Genomic DNA, 22,125 nt, shown 5'->3' on the forward strand with positions numbered 1-22,125 from the left:
TTTACCCTCCGTGCATTCCTCATGTTATATGCAGGTGTTTGTGTCAGAATTAACATATGAGCTACCATCAAAGGGTACAGGATCTCATTTACACAGGAGTGCTGATGCACATACTGATCCTATGCACTGATATTACATTTTGATACACTGTATATTCAAATGTTTAGTGCCCATATTTTTGCCACCTGTCTCAGAATGTATTTATGCCGTTTTAATCTCTGGATCAAAATCCTTATTTGAAAACATTGCCACTATTGATACTGTAAATGGATGTGTTGGCTTTATGTTTGACCCATTTTGTCTTTTTGTAATTAAAGCAATGATATGTGAGAGACTACAAAAAGGGATAGTTCAATATCATGATTTTGATCTTCCTCTACGTGAAGTTGCCATGATACCAGCAGTGACATGGAATTTCATGTGCCTTGGTGATCTGTCCTTGAGATGAGATGTACCGAGGTCTTGCCTTTTAGCAATTATAGAAGATCCCATGGCACGTCTCACTAGAGTGAAGGTGTAACTCCTGTGTCCTGGTTACATTCCAACCTGGCCACTTATACTTGCCCGGCCAGTCAATCATCCCTGGCTTCCAACTGGCTCATTGAACCCCTCTCCTCTCCACTTCAACTCTTCCCCATGTAATTGTTGTAAATGAGAATGTGTTCTCAATCAAATTACCTATTATAATCAAGGTAAATCATTGCTAATGAATTACCTGTGACTACATTGTAACTATACCTACAGTTAATATTGAATCAAATGACGTTGTCCACTTCTCGTTGTATGCGGGACAATAATTACTGTGCAATTACAGTGCAATTACTAAAGTAGATATGAAGTTACTAACTTGTTAAGTGTTTCTAGCGCCCTGTAGAATTCCAAGTTTAGTTACTTTAGTCTGTGAATAAACCCCACAGGCTGGTCGAATCAGAAAACATAGGAAAGAGGCAGGATGAGATGGGAAGAGGCAAACTCTAACATACAGGAATCTTGTCTTTGCTATGCTCCATTTAAACACTCAATGGTCCCTGGGCCTGATAATACTAGAACAGCATAAAAACAGAATTATCAGGGACCAGCAGGCTCCCCATATTGGAATTTTAAGAGCACTCAATTTGGAATTGGTCCTAAGTGATAAAAGTGGTGCTTGATCAGCGTTTCACACTGGTGTGACTGTGCCATGCGTCTTTACCTCATTGGACATCAATCTGAGGACAATACACTCTAAAATGGTTTTATTCAGTCTATATCAGAGGGTAGGCCTCCAAAACTCAGGCCCATGAATTCTGCAGTCATGCCACTTTTCATTTCTCCCTGACACTTAATTGATACATTAAAGTTTAAGTTTAGTCATTAAACATACTAATTGGCTTAAGAGTGCACACCTGGATCCTTCCTAATAAAAATTACTTTGGGTGTCTTCTATTTGCCGGGTTTAAACATTTGGTAATATACTTTTGATGGAAGTGTAGTAGATTGATATTAGCTTGACATCATAGCCTACTGTGAAACATAATTGAACCCTAAAGGAAGTCCTGGTTGTTTTTTAATATTGAGAAACTCAATGGGCCCTATCAATCAAGCCCTGTTATGCAAAACTGGTTTAAAATACGTCAGGCTGACATGTTTTATGATGTCATGGGCTGGTCAAATAACAACACCCAAATAACAACCCAAAGACATCATTACCTGGTTGTAATCTGGCTAATTGACATAACTCTAACCAGAAAATCAGATTTCAGCCAAATGTTGCCTGCTGGGATGCATCTTTCGATATTCGGTTTGTGTTTGTTTCCTGCACTGAGAGACTTTCTGCACATGGACATCTTGTGGAGTAATGTTTTGATTGGAAATGTGTGAAATGGGCCTTATTGCTTAATTAGAGCACGACTGATCATCATTGCAGAAATCATGTGTCCTCCGGAGAGGATAGATACATGTAAACATATGAGCCCCCTCAATAACCATATAAGTGTGGATTTAAATACTGGCTTTGCAATCCCATAAATTGCCATGACCACAAAGCATACGCCTAGAAATTAGTCTGCATAATCATATTTTATACTCAATTAGGGATTGCACAAGGCACCCCAACCTCACCTCACCCCCTATGCAAATGGTCACTTCAAAAGGCGTTTTCCACCCTTATTTGGCTTGGAGATATGACGGTTTGCTTATAACATTAATATTAATCGACAAGTATTTGCGAGAGACTGTGAAATGAATGATGAACCCCATTTAAAACCTTCCTGTGCCTCTGGGCAAAGGGAGTGCAAGAGCACGGCCCTTCCTCAACAAACGTAATCAAGTTGTGGTTTATTCATCAGACAAGTAACTTTAGAGCAACTACCGACGGCAAACAAGACTCAACGCAAGTGGGGTGTGAAATGTGAGATGTGTCTTCGCAGTGATATTATGGAAACTGATTTGAAACCGGTACGACGAGCAAGAGATCCCGGTTCCTAGTACCAATACTGGTGGATTGGTAGAGAGCACAACTAGTGCATCCAAATGCCTGGGGGGATCAAACCAAGAAACAGTATTTGTGCACTACAATGTAGCTCAGGAAACACAGTTATGTCAGGCTATGGCAAGGTCCTTTGAGACAGTCTGTTATTATGCATGAGCTGAGATTTGTATGATTGAGCGTTAACGTTCCCTCTTGTTTCATTTGTATGCGTCTAAAGTTCCAGAGGCTATGGTAGGAGACAGGCTGATGCTAAGCCAATCTGGCAAACAGAAGAAGAAATGTAAGATTGAACCTTTCTCTTCAGACTGCACAACGCATAAATAGAACCCGCTCCAAATGAACATGGGAAAAGTGCACAGTATGCTCTCAAAACTCAAAAGAAAAGGAAATGTTTGGATACCGCTTGTCGAAAAGTGAGCGTAGTGTCTGTCTTTCAAACTGCTATTTATTATTCTTCATGAAAAAACAAACATTTCAGAGCATTTCCACTCAATTCTTCAGAGTGCTGACAATCGAGTGGAAAATCTATCCTTGTGAGAGGTGAGAATGACTCAGCCTTAAGGAGGTAAAGCATTCTATTGAATTCCTACAGTCTAAACAGGTATTTCCCAAATTAGGGGTCACGATTTGAAAATGGGGTTGCGAGTGAAACTGAAAAAATTAAATAAAATTGTGCTTGGTTCATAGAACCAAGGTTAAGTCAGTAGCCTCCGGTAGCTGCTAAATGCAGTTGTAATAAACAGATCGGTTTCTGTTTTCTTCCTACAGATGTGGCTCAGTTCTTTTGAACGGTTTAAGCTACAAAATATTATGATCCCATCACTGGAAGATAGGACTCTCACAAACACATATTTGTCTTCCCTCTACAATGCCCACAAGCCGCGCAGGACTCATTAGAACAGAGTGGAAAAGACCAGGCAATCAGACTGGGGGAAAAATAACATCACCAATGATGATGTTCTGTTCTACACAGAAGATCATACAATATTATTGCCTGATGATCTTCTGAACTTCCCAATAGCTTTCTGATGCATTTCAGTCACTTCAAACCATACTTCCTTCAGATTGAAATACTGTTCAAAAGTACTGTTAGACTGAATTGTAATAGACTATCATAGGCCAAATTAAAAAAGTAAACATTGCCCGTTGATTACATCACTTTTTTACTTGGTGGGGTCCCATTTTTTAAAATTAGCCCTCTCATCCCAATCCTTTTTGGGGATCTGCACTCAGTTCCCCTCAGGCCATCCTTTCCCCAAGTTAACCAAATGTAACAACTCAATGAGGTGTCTCAGTGTTTTAGATGTATCTTCAACGTTTTTCAGAAATTATGGGCTGGCTCCAGAAATAGGTTCAGCAACAAGTGCTCTTCTACATCACATGTTTTTACTCTATCTAAACATGTATTCAGATTATTTCAGATCATCAACGATCCAGTCAATTGGCACATATACTAATGGCTTTAGGTGGTGATACACTTGAAAAGAGCGGATTTGAATCACCTTCATTGAGTGCATTACATGTTTTAGTAGCTAGTCTTGGCATTTGCTACACAGCTTTCCTGCTCACTATACACTGACTAAACACTTGATGGTGGTTTGAAGTTGCTTTCTTATCATCTTGTGTGAGCACACTCCAGGTCAGCTGCAATGAAGAGTTTTGAGTATTTCTATAATCATACTTGTGAAAATGATTGTGAGAAAACGATTGTACGTTTTACAATCTCATAAGGTCCAATAATGACAAAACTCAAAACAAAGAGAGCGCCTAATCGTGGTAATAATAGTTTAATATGCCTGTTAGCTCTTATGGGAATTAGTTTAATACCCCCTTAGACTTTAAATATCATAGGGGGTTTGGGCTAATGCACCTAAATGTGTGAAGTATGACTTCAAAAATGGACACAATTGACCTTTGGGTAAAGGACTCATATCCTGACATTCTGGTTCTCTCGGAAACATGGTTAGATGGTTCTGTCTCTGATAAAGACATCAACGTAAATTATTATAATGTATTTAAATGTATTTAGATGTGAAAGATTACAGAAAGGGGGAGGAGTGGCCATCATATACAGTTCTAATGAACATACAGTACCAGTCAAAAGTTTGGACACACCTACTCATTCCAGGGTTTTTCTTTATCTTTTACTATTTTCTACATTGTAGAATAATAGTGAAGACATCAAAACTATTAAATAACACATATGGAATCATGTAGTAACCAAAAAAGTGTTAAACAAATCAAAATATATTTTATATTTTTCAAAGTAGCCACCCTTTGCCTTGATGACAGCTTTGCACACTCTTGGCATTCTCTCAACCAGCTTCACCTTGAATGCTTTTCCAACAGTCTTGAAGGAGTTCCCACAAATGCTGAGCACTTATTTTTGGAATTATCTGAGCTCATTCAGAGGAGAAATCAAGCCTGGTCCAAAGCAAGGAAAACTGACTTTGTAGTGGACTGGCAATCTTTCAGACAATTGAGAAGCAGATGTACTATCTCGATTAAGAAAGCTAAATCAAACAACTTTTTATGCTCTATCTCTGACTCTGCTGGTGATCCTTCTAAATGTTTGGAAAAAGTAAATGCACTGAAGTGTCCAAATTCCTCTTCTTCCCTGCCTAAGCAAGTTCTGTCTGACTCTTGTATCATAACTGAGAAGAATGGGATAAGTGATGCTTTTAATAATCATTTTATCTCGGCAGGCTTTTTATTTGATAGAAACGGTGGTGTAGTTGACCCTGGACAGTCAATCGACTGCTCTTCCCGCTGCCAGCCTCTAGCTGACTCGACAGTTAAACCGTCAACTTCTGTTGAATCTTTGATTTCATTTCAACAATTTTCTATCTGTGATGTGCTAGATGCCTTGCTTAAGATTGATGTAAAAAACATCACTGGAGCTGATATGCTTATCCATTTTTGCTGCAGCTATCTGCTCCCCTGATTGTTATTGGGCTCCCGAGTGGCACAGTGTTCTAAGGCACTGCATCTCAGTGCTAAAGGTGTCACTACAGATCCTGGTTCAATTCCAGGCTGTATCACAATCCGGCCGTGATTGAGAGTCCCATAGGGCGGAGCACAAGTTGTCTGGGTTTGGCCGGGGTAGGCCGTCATTGTAAATAAGAATTTGTTCTTAACTGACTTGCCTAGTTAAATAAATAAAATATTGCTGAATCATTAACCCATATTTGTAACCTGACGATCATATCTGGTGCTATCCCCAAGGTTTGGAAGGCGGCCCATGTAATCCCCCTTCACAAAGGTAGTGACCCTTGAGACCTAAATAATTAAAATCGGCCTATTTCTAAACTTTCTTGCCTAGCTAAAAAATGTGCTTCTTCTTTAGAAATAGGTCCTGCCTCTCGCTAAATAGTAGACAGCAGATTATTCAGTCGACATTCCTATTGGTCCTGGACTATGGCGACATAATCTATTTGAAAGCAGCTGCCACTTCATTAAAGCCGTTAAATGCAGTTTATCATAGCGCACTGCGCTTTATTATGGGCTACAATTTTAGTACTCATCACTGCATTCTCTACCGGAAACGTGGTGTGCCCTCTTTGATGTCACATAGGTTGATTAATTGCTATGTTTTCATTTATAAAGCCCTTTTACTAAAAGTCCCACTGTACCTAACATCATTACTAAACGTTAGACACACGAGTTACCACACCCGGTCTCAGGGATGGCTAACTCTGGATATTCCTTTGGTCTCTAATGCCTTTAGGGCAATTCAGAAAGCTGATTGAGGACCTTATTCATGTTTATTTTTTATTTTTTATGACCGTGTTTTTCTTTCTGCTTGCATTTTGTATTATTTTGATGTGTGTATTTTATTTTATGTAATTCAGGGCTCATCCGTAAAAGAGACCTATTCCCAGTCATGTGAAATCCATAGATTAGGGCCTAATTAATTTATTTCAATTGACTGATTTCCTTATGTGAACTGTAACTCACTAAAATCATTGAAATTGCTGCATGTTGCATTTATATTTGTATTCAGTGTATATGCTAATAGCTGAAATGTTAACTACCGAGATAACTAACCAGGCAACACAATATGTTTTGAATTGGCTATCATTATTATAGGCTACCTGCTGCTGCAATGTCTCTCTCCCACTCCTCGGGCCCACTCGCACTGATTCACACATGACTTTTCCAGGTTTTTCATGACCGTACAAACCCTGTTTGCTGGCCAGAAATGTGCTTTAATTGGGCAAATAATTCACAAACTAGCAAGGAATATCAGCAAATGTGCACACGAGGCTACACGTGGCTATGTGCTTTGATCTCCAAAGGTAATTGAAAAAGACCTCTCGTGCCTGTCAATTCAATACAATTCTAGCCCTGCCAATACCCAATTGTAACACCTTTTTTTCACTCGATGTGGAAAACTAATACATTTTGCCATTATCAAAAACAGGCTAGCCCAGGTTGACGCAAGGTAACATTGCATTAGCCCGTTTTCATGAACGCTTGACTGGGCACATCGGGAAATTGGGGGTGTGGAGCCTTGAAGCGACCTACCGCGGCATTTTAACCTGCTTCGCACAGCTAAATCGAGAGAAGGTAATTATTTTGATTTGAATTCTTCTGTCTGGTTGCTGTCCGTTGTTATCTCTCTTGTCAGCCAGGACCCCATGCAGTTGTCAATGCAGGTGCCCGAGTGTAATGAATTCAGATTGATTCTGAATGTTTCGCTGCTTTTTGAAATGAAACAAAGACTCTTGTTATTGGTAATCTATCTGGTGTAATTAAAATGTGTGTGCACTGCTGCTGTACCAAGGCAAGATGATTCCCATACAGAAAAAGAAAACAAAAACCACAATGTGAGTCACTCAATTGAAAATGTCTCCTCTAATGTAAACTTCCCAGATGGTTGGTTCTCTTTATTGTGATAATACAGCAGCTATAACTGAGAGACATCAAAACCGGGTTTCTCAGCAAGATCGAAAGCTTTTGCAATTCTACACTTGGCATACCACTGTTTATAAATGTTGATTCTCAGGATGCAAGGAGTTTGTAGAACTGTAATTCAAATGAGGGGTTATAGCTTTCCTTTAGTTTGAAAACATAATGGCACTTCCACTCTATGGGTGTATGGATTCCTTCATCTATTAATTAAGCATGTTTACAGCGTAGTGTAAAATAAAAACACGCCTGGGGCTTGATGTTGATGATCTAGTTGTGTGGCGCTGGAAGAGTAGGTTTGTGTCTTTTGTTATAAATATGTCATGCAGATAGGATTTAAATCCATTAACTAGATTTTAGAATAGAATTACAGTGTTTGGATTAATGTTAACAAGGAATCAATGTTGTTAAACAAAAAGCTACGTATCAGCCGATAATTTAATCAAATGTATGTCAGACTGCATGTCTGGTAGGGTCTGTGCTAGTGTAGTCAGAGGTTGTATGCCATTCAAAATTAATTTGACATTGAAGCAATTGGAATTATTTAACAAGGATGTTGTGAATCTTTGAATTTTGGTTTGTTTTATGTTATGTTCCAGGCTGAACTGACTTTGATGGGCTATAGAGGAAAAATAAGGTTTTTGGTGTGATGCCTTTTTCATCACATGCAGACATTTTGGGCAAAGGTCAGATAAATGTGGAGTATTTGGACAGACCAACATCTCATATTGACGTTTGGAAAGCACTGACTATGCCATATTTTACATTTTTATCAAACCCTCCAGTTTCATTTTATTTTCATCATTGTAAGAGTTATGATTATGAATTCAAGTTTGTGGTTGTTGAGGTGAAGGATGGGGTTAGGGAGAAGTAAAGGCTTTTGGAGGTTAGGATTGAGATAATTACCCTACCATATTCCTGGGGAAAATGTCAATATCTGACAGAAATTGACGTTGATGGCCAAAACATCTGTGTTCAACTAGAAATTCTCAGAACAGCCTAATCAATGTATCTATTGTTGTTTTTGTCTTTAGTCAGCTCACATTCCATGCAATGGGCTCCCGAGTGGCGCAGTGGTCTAAGGCACTGCATCTCAGTGCTTGAGGCGTCACTACAGACCCCCTGGTTCGATTCCAGGCTGTATCACAACCGGCCGTGATTGGGAGTCCCATAGGGCGGCGCACAGTTGTCCCAGTGTCGTCCGGGTTTGGCCGGTGTAGGCCGTCATTGTAAATAAGAATTTGTTCTTAACTGACTTGCCTAGTTAAATAAAGGTAAAAAAAAAAAAAAAAGAGAAACAACACAACAGTTTCACAGCTGCTTAAAAACTGGTGGCAAAATATGCTGTATTCTGAGCATGTAAGATAGCGCCTCTTGGAATATTTGAGGTAGGAGTATTTGAGGTTATAAGAAAAACATGAGTAGGGCAGTTATTAAAGATGTGGTTTGTTTGAGGGGTTGGGTCACTGCTGAACAGCAATATATATCACATATCAATGTAATATAACCACATATTTTCTTCATAACAGTAATGTATGGTGTTTCATCGTAGCCCACTCCTCCCTGATGTTCATATTTCAATTTTTTTGTTGGTGTGTGAATGTCAATTTCAAACCTGTCAAGAGTTTCATTTCAGCGTGTCGATCATCCTTCTGAGCCATTCCTCTTAGTTAAGCTGCGATTTGTGAAAGACCCATATTGCATGCTTGACTTTGCATTTCATAATGTCAATCTTGCAACTCTGCCAAGATAGTGTGGAGAAGAGACATCTAACCCTGCGATGGTGTTCTACACAGTAGACCAGTAGAACACAAACAAATTTGATGAAAAGCCTGATTGGGGATTTTATTGAGGAGTTAGTGAAGTGGCAAATCACTGTAGCATATAAGAGACAGAAAACAAACTCAAAGCACTCCCAGAGGCAGGCCCGACTGACAGCTCGCCTGTGCCCAAACAATGGAATCAAACAGGGTCTTGCCTACTCTAAATTGAGAATCCCACCGCCAGAAGATATCTCATCCAAAACAGAATGGAGCACCAGCAGGGTAGTTAACCAGTAATCAAGTCACATCCGTCATCCAATTCCAAATTCCCCTCTTTCTCTCACTCTCACTCACTCGCTCTCTCCCTCCTCCCCTCTCGGCTCATTCTTCTTCCCTCTCTCCAAATTACACTTGTAAGTTGGGCAGAAGCTTCACTGATTGCCCTTGATGTGAATCAGGTGCATGTGCTTGCCTATTGCCAACTTCACTTCTTCCTTCGCTATTGGTCAGAAGGGGGAATCAGACCCACAGAGCCACTATAGCGCCCATTGATCATTGTTTCTTAAACCTCTCCTCGGGGACCCCCAGACTTTTCACAATGTTGTTGTATCCCTGAACTACCTCACCTGATTGACCTAGTTAAAGGCTTGATGATTAGTTGACAAGTTGAATCAGGTGTGCTAGTTTTGAAAAACATGGAATAGATCAAATACATGGAATGGCTGGGGGTCCCCGAGGAGATTTTGAGAACCACTGCCATAGATAACCGACGTGCCTGAGGGGATCAGTTTGAGCAAGGTGAGGCGCAGAATCGTAAATTGTAGATCAATGATTCTGTAAAACCCCAGTGCAATGTAGTAGGTCTCAAAACACATCTTTGATCGGTCATTATTCAACACTTACATGTGATTAGGCAGGAACACAATATATTGCATTTTTCCTGGCTATTCCACTCTCTTTGCAATGGAACAGAATTCATGGGAGGGGATTTTTTTTCTCTCGATGTAGTGCTGCTCATTGTGGTGTGTGTCTAAGGCGATTATACAGCCTTTACTTATTTACAAACCGAGAAATTCTCATGTGGTCTGACCAAGAAGCTTTGGTTGCTGGCATCGTCCCCTTTTTATCCCTTACCACTACAGCCTATTACACTGATGCTCTATTATAGCGCTCTATCCAACCCGTTTAGTGAATCACATTAGGGCTAGACTCATTCCATCATTCAGTCCACCATTCTCAAATAATGCATTTCATATTATGTCGTTTTCCATTGTGTTATCGTCATTCTGCGACAGCAGGATCTATTTTTAATTTGTAGGAGTGAAAGATGTGAGCTTTAACTTGAAAAGCATGCCAAGTCAAATATTTACTCTTGCTCCGGCAAGCCTCGCATGTACAGTGGGGAAAAAAAGTATTTAGTCAGCCACCAATTGTGCAAGTTCTCCCACTTAAAAAGATGAGAGAGGCCTGTAATTTTCATCATAGGTACACGTCAACTATGACAGACAAAATTAGGGCAAAAAATCCAGAAAATCACATTGTAGGATTTTTTAATGAATTTATTTGCAAATTATGGTAGAAAATAAGTATTTGGTCAATAACAAATGTTTCTCAATACTTTGTTATATACCCTTTGTTGGCAATGACACAGGTCAAACGTTTTCTGTAAGTCTTCACAAGGTTTTCACACACTTTTGCTGGTATTTTGGCCCATTCCTCCATGCAGATCTCCTTTAGAGCAGTGATGTTTTGGGGCTGTCGCTGGGCAACACAGACTTTCAACTCCCTCCAAAGATTTTCTATGGGGTTGAGATCTGGAGACTGGCTAGGCCACTCCAGGACCTTGAAATGCTTCTTACGAAGACACTCCTTCGTTGCCCGGGCGGTGTGTTTTGGATCATTGTCATGCTGAAAGACCCAGCCACGTTTCATCTTCAATGCCCTTGCTGATGGAAGGAGGTTTTCCCTAAAAATCTCACGATACATGGCCCCATTCATTCTTTCCTTTACACGGATCAGTCGTCCTGGTCCCTTTGCAGAAAAACTGCCCCAAAGCATGATGTTTCCACCCCCATTCTTCACAGTAGGTATGGTGTTCTTTGGATGCAACTCAGCATTCTTTGTCCTCCAAACACGACGAGTTGAGTTTTTACCAAAAAGTTCTAATTTTGGTTTCATCTGACCATATGACATTCTCCCAATCCTCTTCTGGATCATCCAAATGCACTCTAGCAAACTTCAGACGGGCCTGGACATGTACTGGCTTAAGCAGGGGGACACGTCTGGCACTGCAGGATTTGAGTCCCTGGCGGCGTAGTGTGTTACTGATGGTAGGCTTTGTTACTTTGGTCCCAGCTCTCTGCAGGTCATTCACTAGGTCCCCCTGTGTGGTTCTGGGATTTTTGCTCACCGTTCTTGTGATCATTTTGACCCCACGGGGTGAGATCTTGCGTGGAGCCCCAGATCGAGGGAGATTATCAGTGGTCTTGTATGTCTTCCATTTCCTAATAATTGCTCCCACAGTTGATTTCTTCAAACCAAGCTGCTTACCTATTGCAGATTCAGTCTTCCCAGCCTGGTGCAGGTCTACAATTTTGTTTCTGGTGTCCTTTGACAGCTCTTTGGTCTTGGCCATAGTGGAGTTTGGAGTGTGACTGTTTGAGGTTGTGGACAGGTGTCTTTTATACTGATAACAAGATCAAACAGGTGCCATTAATACAGGTAACGGGTGGAGGACAGAGGAGCCTCTTAAAGAAGAAGTTACAGGTCTGTGAGAGCCAGAAATCTTGCTTGTTTGTAAGTGACCAAATACTTATTTTCCACCATAATTTGCAAATAAATTCATAAAAAATCCTACAATGTGATTTTCTGGATTTCTTTTTCTCAATTTGTCCGTCATAGTTGACGTGTACCTATGATGAAAATTACAGGCCTCTCTCATCTTTTTAAGTGGGAGAACTTGCACAATTGGTGGCTGACTAAATACTTTTTTTCCCCACTGTACATATGCGTTTGTTTGCTTCCTTTGTACATTGGCACACTGAGAGATATTGATCTCATACAACCATATAAAAGAGTATAAAATAGTATATAAGACTCATAGCACAGTCTATTCTATATGGCGCATGTTTTACAAGGCCGTAAACAGCATTCTAAATTCTAAATAAAGAGTAAACAATAACAGTAGATTTCAACTGAATATGAGTTAATGTTTAATTCTTTTTTTGAACGTGGCTGAATGTTACTCACACTATGACTTTTTCATCATACACATTTCTGCCTGGTTTGTAGGTGTGGACTGCCTTTGCAGCAGCCGAAATCAATTTTGTAGGTGGTGTTCTCTCTCCCGCACAGTGGAAGTGTATTATCAATAGCCTCAATAGAGAGATACTGTGTAGCTTTTGATGTTTGGCATGTGTGCCTTTCAAAGAAAAGAGTGTGAAGGCATTCAGCTTGATTGGAACACAAGAATTGCACAGGGGTTCACAACACAACCCATTACAGGAACTGGATGTTGTTGGGAGCTGCATTCGAAACACTCCATATCAAAGATTTAATTGGAGTAGGCAACCTTGGTAAAATTACATTTTAGTCATTTAGCAGACGCTCTTATTCAGAGCGACTTACAGGAGCAATTAGGGTTAAGTGCCTTGCTCAAGGGCACAGACATATTTTTCACCTAGTCGGCTCAGGGATTAGAACCAGCGACCTTTCGGTTACTGGCACAACACTCTTAAACACTAAGCTACCTGCCGCCCTAGGGTTTTCTTTTTAACACCCTCTTTGTAAAATAGGCCCCATTCGAGAGCTTCTGCCTCCTATCACAGGAAGGGAGAGTGAGTCACAACTCGTGTGTAAATTAGGCGGGAAGGAGCTAGGCGCTCCTTGTCTCTTTGTGTTCCAGGGTGTATTTATCAAATGCACAGAAGTGATATGGTGCACACAAACACAGTCCGGATATGAAATTTGCCAGAAAAAGCGATTCCACCTAGATTTGTTTTGGTTCGCCGGAGGACACTTTAATGCAGGCTGCGCGTCTAGACGGCTTGGGCCAAGTGTTATTAAATAAAGCATGCAGTTTCGAGACGTGGCCACAGCTGGGAGGATGGTTTCATGTTGAACGTCTACTGTGAAAACGATTCAGAGTGTGAATGACAGAGGAGAGAGCAGACGGAATGCTGACAAGCTCTCACCTCCAAGCAAGTACATTTGGTTTACCATAAGATAAGCTTAAAGCTGGAATCCCTAATGGTGAAACAGCCACATCCATTTGGGATATTACAACAACAAAGAAGTTACTGCAAACTACAAACTCTCGGACATCATTGCACAATCAATAGAACAACAGAATATGTACTGTGATTTGGACACTCCCCACCTCCGTTTGGTCAACAACAAATAAACAATAACAAAGGCGCTGGGGTGAACAGTGGCACTGTTTCCCATAATGTGGATTCCATCTTTAAATGCCCAGTGCAGTCAAAATCATGATTTTCCTATGTTTTATATATTTTCCACACTATGAGGTTGGAATAATATTGTAAAATTGTGAAAATGATGATAATGCCATGTTAGTGTAAAAGCTGTTTGAAAAGGCTGCTCTTTTGGTGGGATGGAGTTTTGGCCTGCCTGGTGACATCACCAGGCGGTAAATTAGTTAATAGACCAATAAGAAAGAGAGTTCCAAACCTCTGCCAATAACAGATAGTTTTTAGTTTCCCCTCCCCACTCAGACCACTCCAAGACAGTCCTAGCAAAATTCTTGCTTGAGAAATTGCTGGCTGTATTTCTGTATATTGAAAGTTATATATCTTGAAAACTTGATTGCTTACATGCAAAACATTGTGGGACTATATCAACAATGGTCTAATGAAACAAATACCAAAAGATAGTTTTGGGGTGGAATTTTCCTTTAAATGTCATTACATCCATTTGTAATTCTCGCTTTATTCATATACAGTATATACATTAATGCCCAAAAAATTATACAGTATCCACATAGGAAATAACAGAATGACGGAATATTTAATGTCAAGGGAATTAGTTGGCATAAATGTATGCATGAAAATGCTTGCAAGAAATTATTGAATTATTAATTTATTATGCTAAGTATTTCTATTTCAATGTCTTCAAATTTGAACACTGTAGAATATTATGCAATTTAAGTGATGAACAAATTAGCTGGCCTTGCTACGTGAAAGAAGAAGCATATGGCGAGAGATTCCTGTTCACTGCAGATAATATGGGGCTTTCACTTCCTTCCTCAGTGTATTATAAAACTTCTCCACAATAAAGTTCATTGTATCAGTTGCTGTGTACCAGCTTGGGTTGGGTGACACTGAAAATGGTCTACACTACCAGTCATACGTTTGGACACACCTACTCATTCAAGGGTTTTTCTTCATTTTTACTATTTTCTACATTGTAGAATAATAGTGAAGACATCAAAATTACGAAATAACACATATGGAATCATGTAGTAACCAAAACAGTGTTAAACAAATCAAAATATATTTTATATTTGAGATTCTTCAAATAGCCACCCTTTGCCTTGATGACAGCTTTGCACACTCTTGGCATTCTCTCAACCAGCTTCATGAGGTAGTCACCTGGAATGTATTTCAATTAACAGGTGTGCCTTCTTAAAAGTTAATTTGTGGAATTTATTTCCTTCTTAATGCGTTTGAGCCAATCAGTTGTGTTGTGACAAGGTAAGGGGGTTATATAGAAGATAGCCCTATTTGGTTAAAGACCAAGTCCAATATATGTCAAGAACAGCTCAAATAAGCAAAGAGAAACGACAGTCCATCATTACTTTAAGACATGAAGGTCAATACGGAAAATGTCAAGAACTTTGAAAGTTTCTTCAAGTGCAGTCGCAAAAACCATCAAGCGCTATGATGAAACTGGCTCTCATGAGGACCACCACAGGAATGGAAGACCCAGATTTACCTCTGCTGCAGAGGATAAGTTCATTAGAGTTACCAGCCTCAGAAATTGCAGCCCAAATAAATGCTTCACAGAGTTCAAGTCACAGACACATCTCAACATCAACTGTTCAGAGGGGACTGTGTGAATCAGACCTTCATGGTCAAATTGATGCAAAGAAACCACTACTAAAGGACACCAATAAGAAGAACAGACCTGCTTGGGCCAAGAAACACAAGCAATGGACATTAGACCGGTGGAAATGTGTCCTTTGGTCTGGAGTCCAAATTGAAGATTTTTGGTTCCAACCACCGTGTCTTTGTGAGACGCGGTGTTGGTGAACGGATGATCTCCGCATGTGTATTTCCCACCGTAAAGCATGGAGGAGGAGGTGTTATGGTGCTTTGCCGGTGACACTATCTGTGATTTATTTATAATTCAAGGCACACTTAAGCAGCATGGCTACCACAGCAGTACGCCATCCCATCTGGTTTGGGCTTGTTTTTCAACAGGACAATGACCGAACACACCCCCAGGCTGTGTAAGGGCTATTTCATAATATAATATGCCATTTAGCAGACGCTTTTATCCAAAGCAACTTACAGTCATGCGTGCATACATTGTTGTGTATGGGTGGTCCCGGGGATCGAACCCACTACCTTGGCGTTACAGGCGCCGTGCTCTACCAGCTGAGCTACAGAGGACCACATATTTTACCAAGAAGGAGAGTGATGGAGTGCTGCTTTAGATTCCATATGTATTATTTCATCGTTTTGATGTCTTCGCTATTATTCTACAATGTAGAAAATAGTAAAAATATAGAAAAACCCTTGAATGAGTAGGTATGTCCAAACCTTTGACTGGTACTGTATCTGCAATGCATCTTTATCTTACACATGGATAAGCAGGGGCCATTTTTGGGTCGTGCTGGGCCCCAAAGATCCACCCTGAGATCATTTGGTCCGGTTGATCATTGAAGATGCAGGCCAGGTCAGTTCAGTCAGGGGATTACACACATACACACAGACACAGACATACAGAGTTACCTCAGGGAATTTATTTGGGTGGCCTCTTAAATGGAAAGGTCTATGTTTTTTTTAACTAGGTAATCTAGGACTCACTCAATAGAATACTCCATCTATCTCAAGTTTCATTTAGTCTTGTCACAGTTGTGTGGGGACCGCAGACTGGGGCAAGTCAACCAATGGAACTGACACTACAATCTTTGCATTTCCAATGATAAGTCAAATATGTCATCCTCTGCTCTGAACACTAGTCAGCATTGTTAACACAAATTAATGTGAAATGTACTTATTTGCACCTGGTAAAGATAGTTTAAAAGCTAATTACTTTTTAATTACGAAATATCATCAGATTACTGAGATTACTGTTCAAGAATGTATAAGTGAAAAATTCATCAATCAATTCGTTAATCAATTAATCAAAAGTTTTCAGGCCCTTTCATAGTAGGTCACTGACAAAGAAATTGGGTAGTGGATCAATTACAAAAACGCACACACCTACAAACACACCACTTTGAAAGTTCCTAAATAATTGCATCAATTCAAAAAGCTGATTAGTTTTTTTCATTTGCATGCAAATTTACATTTTAGTGTCTCGTTTAATCTCAGAACCCCCACTCATTAATTTCAGATATAAATCACAAAGAAAAACAAATCAATACGAAAAGAGAGAACATTCATCTCATGCAAGAACTTGGAGGGAGATACAATTTGATATTTTATTTCATATCAAACAACTCTGTTAGCTGGCTTTGGATGCTGTCACTGAATATGCCATGGAACAATATACTGTAAAATAAGAGCAAACTATAATTTTTCAGGAATATATTAAGCTTTTGGACTGCGTCACATTGTGTCCACCAGTCTTAGGTGTTGTCTTACAACATTTGATGCCAAATTGGCTTCTTCTGAACCCATGTCCGTCAACCAAACAATGAAAGATTTTGTGACAACCAACGCAATTAATATTCCCTGCTGTCTGCTATGTTTATACAAGACAAGAGTCAGTAAACATGACGGATTGATTTTGTCACAGATGTTGGGTGGTAGTCATGCTTGTGTAGAGAAATGTATGATTTTTTTGCCAAGCCTTGGGCAGTCCCCCTTATTACAACTATTTATTTGCACCCTCTTAATGACACAATTAATCCAGCCTGAATTTGGAGGCACTGCATAAACCGCTGTCTCCTCATAATCTGCATGACAGCAAATAAACTTATTTTATACTTGACGGATTAAATGCTAGCACTTACAAATAGCTTCTGCTGTTGGTTTTGTAGCTTGTTCATTGTAAAATATGTTCCCCTTCAGTTTATTTGCCAAGAAATATTGGTTTCGAAGTGCATTCTTAAATAAGGGTTATCTGATGGGGTTACTTCCATCCAGCTACCGGGCAATGCTTAATAAATCATAACGAAGACATTTCTAAATATATCTACTAAGAAACAATGCGAAAGTTGTCTATGATCAGTAAGACTGCAGTATATACACTGAGTTTACAAAACATTAGGAATACCTGCTCTTTCCATGACATAGACTGCCCAGGTGAATCCAGGTGAAAGCTATGATCCCTTATTGATGACACCTTAAATCCACTTCAATCAGTGTAGATGAAGGGGAGGAGACAGGTTAAAGAAGGATTTTTTATGCTTGAGAGAATTGAGACTTGGATTGTGTATGTGTGCCATTGAATGGGCAAAACAAAAGATTTAAGTGCCTTTGAACGGGGTATGGTGCATGTAGCACATGCCAGGCGCAACGGTTTGAGTGTGTCAAGAACTGCAACGCTGCTGGGTTTTTCACGCTCAACAGTTTCCCATGTGTATCAAGAATAGTCCACCACCCAAAGGACATCCAGCCAACTGTGGGAAGCATTGGAGTCAACATGGGCCTGCATCCCTGTGGAACGCTTTTGACACCTTGTAGAGTCCATGCCCTGACGAATTGAGGTTGTTCTGAGGGCAAAAGGGGGTGCAACTCAATAGGAAGATGTTCCTAATGTTTTGTACACTCAGTGTAGTTTTGTGTTTATATACTATCTATGGATTGTCCTCACATGGGCACCATGGGAATTCCTTATTAGTCATATTCCTTGTATTATCATATTCCTTACAACTGGTGTATCTGGTGTGAGAAGGATACTTTCAAGTACATCCATTAATATCAATGAAGACCTTGTTTATTTTAAAACAAATATTTATTAATTTTGAATAGGTAATTGACAAATGCTTATTAATATGAAGCATTGCCAGCTACAGTACAGGGTCTTGCAAAAGTATTCAGACCCCTTGGATTTCTTCAAATTCTATTGTGTTACAAAGCTGGATTGAAAGGGATTTATTTAATTGTCATTTTTTGTCAAAAATCTATAGCAGATATTAAGATTTACAAATGCCTTCGTTAATGATTTATTAAGCATTGCCCGGTAGCTGGATGGAAGTATCCCAATCAGGTAAACTACGATTATTTTTGGTTCTCCTTTAATCCCTCTAGCACATAGCCAAATGTATGAATCACAACTAAAAACTGTGACCTCAACAAGCGTGAACATTCTGGATTTTACACACACCAGTGTGTATAAGCGAGACAGGCCTACATACTCCTTCACCTCCTACACATCATTTCCACACTTTGACTGCCGTGGCGTTGCACAGAGAGGCTGAATGATCTCATAAGCTATTAGCCATTATTAAAAAAGGCCCGGGTCAATAGCTGTTAACCGGTGCTACGATAGAGCGTTTACAGGCCAGCCCTGTCAACTGAACTGAAGACCAGGGAGGGAACGAGGCATGGCCTTGATTCCTTCCCTTTATTGAGCTGTTGTTTTGCTGTTGATTGTAGACCTCAGCACTTTTCCCTGTCCAGGACCACGGCTCAGCACTTCTCTTTTACATGGCAGGGTCAACATCATATAACTCAGAAACTTGCAGTGATTTCAAGGCTAGAGAAATGTTTGTCCACAAGAAATGTACGCAGTGTCCACCAATAAATGAAGATGCTCCCCATATAGGAGAAAGCTCATCTTTCGTCTTTTTTTTTGTGTGTGGTACTTTTCATTATTTCGAGACGGTTGTGTTTTACTGGCTTGACTTAAGATGCTAGCTCAAGATAGATATAAAAGAGTGTGGAAATTGCAGAGGCCCAAATAAAAAAGTATTTAATTATGTGATCACTGGCAGCAGAATTCTGAGGACAGCGGCCTCGTATCTGATCATAAGACTGTTTGTCAGACAACCCGATTCTCATTAGCACACTTTTCTCTCGTCCAACGGATCCGTGAAACCAAGAGGTTGACAGGACGCTGGGGTCGGAGAAAGGTCATAACATAATTATGTATCTGGTGCCATTTTTGGCAGTAATGACCAATTTATGTCGGACCATGCGCAACGTTTTTTACTGTTATCTATGACTCTTCATGTGATATAGCTATTTCTGTTTCAGTAGGCCTCAAATTACGAGTCTTATTCATTTCACTGCCGCGGATGGGCCAATTCCATTGGGTAATGAATAAGCTGGCAGACAGGGAGTGATTTCCCCATCTCTCTCTGTTGCGTGAGCCTGCAATAGATTTCACAGATGCCATACGGTGGCAACTCATACGCAGGAGGCATTACAGCATGTTATTCATTTATTTCTTAGGTGCTGCTTTTCTATTACTGATGTATGTGTTATTGTGCTTGATCCGGTGATGGGATTTGTGACATGAGGTGCATGAGACTTTTGGAACAAGGCCCAGGTCGAACGGGTGGGGAGCCCTCCCGGATTCAGCCGAATATGACGGCAGCAGTGTTTCATTCAAAAGCGCATTGCTAAAAAATATTACACAGTATATTTCTTTTTTCTCCCTGGTCCCCAAAATCCACTCTCAGAGGGGTTTACAGTAAAGCTTGTTAAGCTGCATGGCATGTTGTTGTTTTTCTCCAGATGATAAGTAAAAATGTCTTTACTCTTTCCTCAGGAGCTTCTAATGTAAGACAAAGCAATGTCATTTGGGTATTGGTCTAACAGGCATTTCTGCAGTGTGGGAAGGATGTTGTTTTTCCCCTATACTTCAAGGATCTTGGTTTTGATTGTAGAGGGCCCTTGATATTCTTGTGACTTGTAGAGATATAGCTTTTATTGTCTATTTAGCAAATTAGGGGAGTAATGAAGTGAAAAGTTTAATGTTTTTGTAACGTACAACATTTGCAAATAATGATTCTATTGTGGGGGGTTGAAAGCAATCAATGATGCACAGCATGTCGATATAAAATTGACAACCGGTTGCGTCCAAAACCACAGGCTGACCAGCTTGATCTTGAGGAAGCATCCAAAAGATTGACTCATTTATTTTTGTTTGTAAATGAGGGTGTTGTGTTCAATAAAAATAGATTTTCAATCTGGCATCGGCAGTTGGCACTAGGGAAGATGCAATGTCTTTATCTCTGACCACAGATATATATATGAGAGAGAGAGAGAGAGAGAGAGAGAGAGAGAGAGAGAGAGAGAGAGAGAGAGAGAGAGAGAGAGAGAGAGAGAGAGAGAGAGAGAGCTCTTTGCCACTCCTGAGCTTTCACTCTTTATTCCCTACTCCACCAACCACTGGGTCCCCTAACTCTACGTCACTTGGCTGACACGTATGCTTGTCATTCAAGAGCCACATGTCTGTTTTATCAATAGGTAGGCTCGTAAGGTAAGAGACACAAACCCCTAAAATAGTAGGCGAAGGGTATGGACAAAGTCAAACTGAATCTTTTATCAGTATACCCAGCAAACCAAAATTGTTTATGTGAAAGTTCCCAGAACTTTCCCAGAATGTTCTGTGGTGGTTGTTACAGTGGTTGTGCACAACATTTTCGGTGAACATTCCCAAAGATATATACACTACCAGTCAAAAGTTTGGACACACCTGCTCATTCAAGGCTTTGTCTTTATTTTTACTATTTTTTACATTGTAGAATAATAGTGAAGACATCAAAACTATGAAATAACACATATGGAAAGGGTGGGGAGCCCTCCCGGATTCAGCCAAATATGACGGCAGCAGTGTTGCATTCAGAAGCGCATTGATAAAATCAGGTTAGAGCCCCACTGTAACTCTGGGTCTTCCATTCCTGTGCCGGTCCTCATGGCGCTTGATGGTTTTTGCGACATTTTCCGTATTGACTGACCTTCATGTCTTAAAGTAATGATGGACTGTCGTTTCTCTTTGCTTATTTGAGCTGTAATATGGACTTGCCATAATATGGACTTGGTCTTTTACCAAATAGGGCTATCTTCTGTATACCCCCCTACCTTGTCCACAAATTAACTTTTAAGAAGGCACTCCTGTTATTTGAAATGCATTCCAGGTGACTACCTCATGAAGCTGGTTGAGAGAATGCAAAGAGTGTGCAAAGCTGTCATCAAGGCAAAGGGTGGCTATTTGAAGAACACATTTTTCGTTACTACATGATTCCATATGTGTTATTTCATAGTTTTGATGTCTTCACCATTCATTCTACAATGTAGAAAATAGTAAAAATAAAGAAAAACCCTAGAATGAGTAGGTGTGTTTTCTAAATCATTCTTTGGGAATCTTAGGTCATTTTCTGGAATCTTCCCGGTTTGCATCATATGGAATGCATTCATTCACGATTCTCAGACAAGACTGTAATGACCAATGGCCAATAAAGAGTGATTCTCTCAGGCGGCAGACATAAAGTAGTGAAATCTCTCTCTCTTCTCTCTCTTCTCTCTCTTCTCTCCCTTGACAGACAAGGCTATGAAGGGCTGGAGCAGAAGCTGAAGGAGGTCTTCACCGAGCGGACTGGCATCCTGCGTCAACTCTCCAAGACTTCAAAGGAACTGGACAGCATAAAAGGCAACCTTCAGGTTAGAGCCCCAATGTTTCTTTTCTGACAGATTATAGTGGGATGTTAAAGAAAGGTGCTTTGGGTGCCTTTGGAACCCTGAGGTTATTTATTATTTTTTGTTTTAGGACTTAAAAAATGGCTTAAAAATTCAGCTCAGCCTGTGATTCACTCTTTCTCATCCACTGTCCTGGCGTATA

General features: G+C 40.1%; 1 protein-coding gene across 1 annotated transcript in view; it reads left to right on the top strand.

The window, feature by feature from the left end:
• The window catches only part of luzp2 (leucine zipper protein 2), a 185,447-nt gene that overhangs the window by 85,078 nt on the left and 78,244 nt on the right, over positions 1–22,125 (top strand). Inside the window, exon 2 of the mRNA XM_041841427.2 lies at positions 21,830–21,947. Coding sequence (XP_041697361.1) covers positions 21,830–21,947 — 118 coding nt within the window. The remainder of the gene's footprint in view (positions 1–21,829; positions 21,948–22,125) is intronic.

Source organism: Coregonus clupeaformis, chromosome 21, assembly GCF_020615455.1.
Source record: "Coregonus clupeaformis isolate EN_2021a chromosome 21, ASM2061545v1, whole genome shotgun sequence".
Classification (NCBI taxonomy): Eukaryota; Metazoa; Chordata; class Actinopteri; order Salmoniformes; family Salmonidae; genus Coregonus; species Coregonus clupeaformis.